Source organism: Gobio gobio (assembly GCF_949357685.1).
Source record: "Gobio gobio genome assembly, chromosome: 3".
In the NCBI taxonomy this organism is placed as follows: domain Eukaryota; kingdom Metazoa; phylum Chordata; class Actinopteri; order Cypriniformes; family Gobionidae; genus Gobio; species Gobio gobio.
In genome coordinates this window covers 2,168,123-2,175,588 of record NC_137099.1, presented here as the reverse complement: position 1 = coordinate 2,175,588, position 7,466 = coordinate 2,168,123, and the positions used below count along the sequence as shown (strand labels likewise).

Here is a 7,466-nt window from a genome sequence, read left to right as displayed (position 1 = left end):
AATGGCCGTAACATTTTTTTTTGGATAGTATTAAAGCATCAAATATTGTAAACCCTAGTGACCTGCGTGAGACTTACTGGTATAAATATTATAATTATCTTGGAGTACTCCTTTATTGCACAGTGCACATTTCTTAATGATGGCTGTTTCGCAATTCTGGGAATGCAAAGAAGGGACTTGTGTTTTCGTGGAGACCAGTCTTGCTATGTGATCTTGAAAGAACGAGCTTAGAAGTTTGTGAGGACACAGAACAGAAATTGAGATGTGCTGCGAACTTGTTGCTCAACTAACCATACCAGCATATTACATAGTGGCTAACACAAAATAACCACAAACATAACCTATTAAAACATTTATTTCATATTATTGTAGACATTGTTTTCATATACTCATATATCTTATAACATCCGGGTACTTTTGTGCATCCTCTGTACATGTGTTCTTGAGTATTGTAATTGAACTTCGACAGTTGATGATGACGTACAGCAGGAACACAAGGACGCAATATCACTAAACGCTTTTGCAAAACATCCATTAAGTATATTTAATTGTGCTAAAATCACACTATTGCAAGTATACTTTAGGTTCACTTTAAATATCTCACATTTAAAGACTGATATTATACAGTGATCCCTTACTAATAGTGATATTACAGGGTTTTTTAAACATCTGCTACACAGCAAAATCCCCAGTGTTAAATTAACACTCCTCAGTGTACATATGTGTCCACACTACAGGGTGTTAAAAGTAACACTTAAGAAGTGTTAAAGTTAATGAGATAATTAAGTGATTAATTAAGTGATGATTGACCTTGAAACACAATAACTACAACTGACTTCAGCCACAGCTTTAGATGAAATCAACTGAAGATAAAAGAAGACATTAAATCTCTGAAGATCTCAGCAGAGGAGGATTAAACAACTCCACAAACAGCATTACCAGCTTCACACATTACTAACCAGACTGACTTTATTTCTGTCAGACGTCTACAGAAGCTCTTATTGAGAATTACATTTTTGTTGATTTTCTGTTTAAACTTTTTTTAATGTCACCATCATGGTGATCAGTGTTTTCTTTAGTTGGGCAGTTTGATGACTTTTCACATTAGTGTTTCTCTGGCTGCTGTAACAGAGTTTGCTATGGCAAGAAAAGCAAGAGTAAACACAATCAGATGCTTTTGGCTGCTCAGTGATAAGGATATGATAATTGTATAGTGATTTAAATCACTGATCTTGCGGCTGAGTCTGAGAAATATACTATTAGTTTTGTTTTTACTGTGATTTCAGGAAAGATCCAGATCGGTTTTAATCAGGAAAGCTGAATAGGTTTTAAAACTGATTGTACACTAATCACTTTTAAATCCTGCGAGATCAACTCACACACAGACATCAAGAATCAGCCTATGAATCTCAACAATGGTGACATGCTTCATGCCTCAATACATTCTGGGAGCCATGGATGAGTTTTGCATGATGCACCCAAAATGCATTGCGGCATGAAGCATGTCACCATTGTTGAGATTCATAGGCTGATTCTTAATGTCTGTCTGTGAGAATAACTCGTAGGAGTTAGAAGTGCTTATTGTGTGATGAGTTATTAAACCAAAAAACAAGACTGTACACATTTTACACATTGATCAGTTTATCTGATGAAAACACTGCTGGATCTCCTGCTGTAGAGTCACAACAAGGCTACTATAATCCATGACTCTTAGGAGATCAGCAAATAAGGCACTATATGATGATAACAACTGCATCTATCATCAACTTGTCATCATCAATTGTCTCTTGCTGTTCTCACTGTAACAAACAGTTACAGTAGACAGAGAGAAAAATTCAAGTCAAGGGTCAAGATCCCAACTAACAAAACCCTGATCACCATAATGGTGACTTCAAACTAAACTATTATTTTCAATAAATCATCAACATCTAAACCTCAATAAGAGCTTCTGTAGTCGTCTGACAGAAATAAAGTCAGTCTGGTTAGTAGTGTGTGAAGCTGGTAATGCTGTTTGTGGAGTTGTTTAATCCTCCTCTGCTGAGATCTTCAGAGATTTAATGTCTTTTTTTATCTTCAGTGGATTTTATCTAAAGCTGTGGCTGAAGTCAGTTGTAGTTCTTGTGTTTCTCATCACTAATGGTCAATCATCACTTAATTTATCACTTAATTATCTCATTAACTTCAACACTTCTTAAGTGTTACTTTTAACACCCTGTAGTGTGGACACATATGTACACTGAGGAGTGTTAATTTAACACTGGGGATTTTGCTGTGTAATTGCAAAGCAACTCACAGACAGTGTGTGTTTGTCCAGAAATTATGAAAATAAAAGAAACCATTCACCCTGGATGTGATCATTCACACTGCGTGATTGTCACTCGCGTGCACAAGCACCGATTTGCCTATGATTTCGGGCATTTGTCTGCGATTTTGCAAAACCTGTCGGCGAGTCAAAATCGGGGCTAAAATCGGGCAGTGTGAACTAGGCATTAGTCGAGTCTATGCAATGGCGGACGTAGCTTTTAATAACGGCTAACAGCGCTTATCACATGTATACAGATCCATGCGCAGTCATCTCATTGTATCGCAGAACAGAGGCGCCAGAATGCAATAATGCAACATAGTAAGGCAAGTGTGTGAAGCTATTATAGTCCACTTGGGCCCTGCCCCTGTGTGTATTGATGTGTGTGTTTGTGTGTTTCTGTGTCTATTTCTGAGAGTTGACTAGTTTTACCTGTGACGTCAAGCTGAACTCCAGGAATCCCCGTAAATCTTCCATCCGCTCTGTGTGTAGTAAATCTGCAGTAGTAGACGTGTTTATCAGCTTCTGTTACAGCCGTCAAAGTGAGACTGGAAGTGTGTTTATCTTTACTGACACACTGAACTCTTCCTCTCTTCCCTGAACACAGATCAGGTGGTTCACTAACAACAGTTTTGGTCCAGAAAACTTTTTTGACCTTATAACCATCAGGATATGTTGCAGTGCAGGATATTGTCACTGATGATCTCTTTAATGCACAAACATATGAAGGGCTGTAATTCACTCCCCAATCCTGCTGACCATCAACCCCTGAAACACAGACATGAGGAATGAAGAGGCTTTCATGTGTTTTAGAGCAATATACAAAACATATCTGTTCACTTTTGAGCATTTCTATGTTATCTGACAGCAAAACATTCATGTCCGTTTATAAGTGTGAAGAGCTCAATCATCTTTAGTTCAAATATCTGTATCTCACCCGCAGTCATGATCACTACGATCAGAGGAAGAGACTTTATGAGAGACGACACCATAGTGACTTCTGCAAGCAGAAAACTGACAATTATGACATTATGAGCATCATCGACACACTACATCACAAACTCTGTTTGACAGATGAAGCACACGATGATCTGAGAATAATCCACGGCTCATTGAAGGCTTGACGTGAACTGATGATGTTTCTCATGTCAGGCCTTGTGTGTCTAAAGAGCTTCACACAATATTTACATCTACAGCAGAGATTGAGCTTCTGGAGTCAGAATCACTTCATCAAACCAACATTCACCTACAACAGTTTTACAAATATCACTCGTAGCTGAACTGAATTAATATAAATAATGGTTAAAATGTTCTTACCGCTCTGCAGTGTCGATGTGTCGATGCCCAAGTGAGAAAAACATCCGCAGTTTAATCGTCCAACGCCTCATTTTCACACTTTATGAAGTGCAGCTATAAATGTCGGCCTTGCTCTTCCTGTTATGAGTGACCGCCATCTCAACCACACAAGATCAACTGGAGAAGAAAGTTAATGTCTGCAGATGTCAAACACACGTCAAGCTTTATCTCTGTGGAGCTCACGATTGTTAAATCTGTGTGAGAGAATATGTGAAAGATGTTTGCTTTGAGAAAGAACAGTGTAAAGATGCTCATCACGGCTCAGGAGCGTCTGAGCAGCTTCTCTACAGCTCTTAGTGTCACTTCCTCTTTCTCACTCAAACTCTGTGTTTAACACATGAAGCGGTGGATGACACACACACACACACACACACACACACACACACACACACACACAGTCATAACCATCAGCAACTACATTGTGTGTAAGTGGGTCAGTGCCAGTTTCTGACAGACAACTCAAGCTCTCAGATACCAGACCGACAACAGATCCAGGAAGAATAGTTTTAATGGTCTTAAAAACACTACATCACTAACAGATCTATTTAATAACTCCCAAAAATGGCCCAGTGGTGCTCACAGCAGAGCCAAATGACCTCCAGCTGCTCCTCTGTGGATCTATGGGTGGAGGGATGGAGTTATGGGTCGGTTAGGGTGTGGTTGGACCGTCTAGCTCCATCCTTTAAACTAGGGCTGGGCGATATATATCGTGAGATTGTTATGCGCATCTCATCAGTAAAGCCGGTTAATTGATTAGTAGTAAATCGCCTTCACCTGCTTTCAGATGGAGCGGCATTTACTACAAAGAGCCGTAGTTAACTGACAAGCTGAGCCATATCGCATTAATATCGCGGACGTATCGCCTGCGATATGGCTCAGCTTGTCAGTTAACTACGGCTCTTTGTACACAGCAAAAACTCCAGTGTTAAATTAACACTCCTGGGAGTGTATATGAGTCCACTTAAGAGTGTTGAAGGTAATGAGATAATTAAGTGATTAATTTAGTGATGATTGAGCATTATTGAAGACACCTGATGATAACAAGCAGAATCTCTGAAGGAGAAAATCTCAAATTGTAAGCCACCGTTATGAGGATGGGTGTTTGCTTTAGTTGGGCTCTTGACCCTTATGTTATTAACTTTAGATTTTGTCTGGCTACTGTATCTGAGTTATAACTGCCAGAAGAACAAAGATAAAAAGTGATCTGTTGGTTATATTATGACAATCATCATTTGAACTATGTTTTTGATTTATGTTGTTGTTTACAGCATAACTGTGATTCTGCATAAATATACGAAATTTTAGATATAATATAAAGGATTTCTTAAAAGTTGTTTTTTAAAAAAAAGTATTTCTTTTAGGCACACACAGACGTCAAGATTCAGTCTATGCATCTCAACAATGGTGACGAGCAGAATATTCAATTAGGAAAAGTAAATTACATAGACAATTCAGATCATAATTTATTCATACCGCAATGCATGATGGGATCCATTAATGAGTTGTGATTGGTGGTAGCCACTGCAACATGCTTTATTATTGTCACCATTGTTGAGACTCACAGGCTGATTATTGATGTCTGTGTTTCTAAATTAATTTTTTTGAAAGTCTTTTGATCGGAACGATGTTTATTAAATATTTTGGATTATAAGAAAAAATGATAATCACCTGCTGTAAAATCACAACGCTGCTGCTAACAATGTAAAACCAAACTCTACTCAATCTCAAAAAGTTTCATTTTTCTGATCACAGCATGATTATGTCAAAACATAGCCCACACTATCAGATCACACTTTTCTTTGTTAAGTTTACTGTTATAAATCAATAACAGCAGACAAACAAAATCTAAAGTTAATAATATAAGGGTCAAGAGCCCAACTAATGCACACACCCATCCCCATAACGGTGGCTTACACTGTAACAAATTTCTGTAGTTTTCACAGCATTATTACTGTAAAATGAGCAAATACTTACTGTAGAACCTGTATACAGCATGTTGCTGTAGATCTGCAAAGCATCATGGTCTTTTTTCAACGGTGGGTAAATTCTACAGTATTTTTTTTCCCCTGTGAATCACAATACAGCAATTTCTAGAAGATGTTTTTTTCAGCCAAGGAAAGCTACGAGATTTACCACTTTCATCTGAATTTTTACTTCAGAAAGGTAACATAATTTATTTCCAAAGTTTACTCTTGTAAAGTCACCTGTTTGTTCAACTTTAAGAGTGCACTGAGAGAGAAAAGAGTAATGAGCAGCACACTTCGTAGTAAACTCGTCTCATGTTGTGTGTGCATTTTATAATTTTATTACCACAAATAGATATTTCTGTATGATTTCGATATATTTTCTAGTCTGGCAACATTTGATAACGTCATTAGTTTATAGAAGGATAGCATTGTTAAATAAAAATTAAATTGGAATTGTGTTTGTGATCTCTTTTGGTGCAGATACGTCACATAATATGATCACTTTTTTTTCTGTCGCCACTTGCACGTGCGGCGTGAGGCAGTGAGTCAAGCCTGCCGACTCTCGACGGTCTCGAGTTGAAAGAAAACGCAGCTGAGGTACGTTAGGCCTAAGACTTAATATATTTTTCATAGTGATTCATCATAATTTTTCTGAACGTAAACCCCCAGAAACGAGATTGGTGAAATGCTATTCAAACTGGGAGCATGGCATGGGCTGTACTGTATTAAGGTTTGTCTTATCCGGCAACATTACATTTTTAACGTCTTTAATTTGATTAAAGACTAACGTTAGCATTGTGAAATGACATTAATTTAAAATGGTGTAATTTTTTGTATTTATTGGCGCGGAGCCGTTTAATAATCTCTCGTGTTTTTCTCTTGCTTGCTGTTGCCGCCTGAGGAATCAGACATTGAAGTTAAGCGGGCCGAGAAAACGCAGCTAGAGGTAGCAGCTATCTGTTAAGGTACGTTACTTAACATATTTTTAATAATTTCATGATTTTTCTGAACTTCATTGCCTTCAAGCTGCAGAAACTATAACGTTAAATTGTTAATAGCCTAATTTTAAGTTTTGGGAGCATATATTGTATTAATATTTGTCTTATCTGGCGAAATTACATTTATAACGTCTTTTATTTGATTAATTCAAAGGTCCAGATTAGCAGACGAACTGGGAAGGTGGTCCCAAAAAAAAAAAAAAAACCGAGTGCCTCAATCCACACGTGGCATCATTCATCGGGGACTTCATTGAGTATGACTGGCAGAACAACTAATACCAGGTGAGACTTTTAATTTTTACCTTGAATACCTTGGAATAACTGGACGCCAGTTTGGGTGGGTAGTTGGTGGTTGAAAGTCAGGGGTGGCCCGCAACTTGTCTATTAAAGGGATAGTTCACTTTAAAATTTACTCTCAAGTTGTTTCAAACCTGTATGAATTTCTTTCTTCTGCTGAACACAAAAGAGGATATTTTGAAGAATGTCGGTAACCAAACAGTTAACTGGAGCCAGTGACTTCCATAGTAGGAAAAAAAAATACTATGGAAGTCACTGGCTCCAGTTAACTGTTTGGTTACCGACATTCTTCAAAATGTCCTCTTTTGTGTTCAGCAGAAGAAAGAAATTCATACAGGTTTGAAACAACTTGAGGTTGAGTATATGATAATAGCATTTTCATTTTAAAGTGAACTATCCCTTTAGGCCTGCCAAGCATCATTTTCAAATCATGCAGTTTTACAGCGTCAACACAAGGTGATTCAACAACACTGACATGAAAAACAGGAGGAACATTGTGTGACAACACCAGCCAGTTAGAATACTTTTCCATTCACAACTCACAAA

At 37.7% G+C, this 7,466-nt stretch overlaps 1 protein-coding gene across 2 annotated transcripts in view; it reads right to left on the bottom strand.

The window, feature by feature from the left end:
* Nucleotides 1-3,787, bottom strand: part of LOC307123689 (B-cell receptor CD22-like) — a 129,398-nt gene extending 125,611 nt beyond the window's left edge. Inside the window, exons 1-3 of one of the 2 annotated variants that reach the window (XM_079812332.1) lie at nucleotides 3,620-3,787; nucleotides 3,240-3,316; nucleotides 2,735-3,070 (exon numbers count right to left, since the gene is read on the bottom strand). In XM_079812332.1, coding sequence (XP_079668458.1) covers nucleotides 2,735-3,070; nucleotides 3,240-3,316; nucleotides 3,620-3,690 — 484 coding nt within the window. In that variant the 5' untranslated portion in view covers nucleotides 3,691-3,787. The remainder of the gene's footprint in view (nucleotides 1-2,734; nucleotides 3,071-3,239; nucleotides 3,317-3,619) is intronic. The other variant, XM_079812333.1, reaches the window with a different exon arrangement.
* Between the last annotated feature and the right edge of the window lie 3,679 nt (nucleotides 3,788-7,466).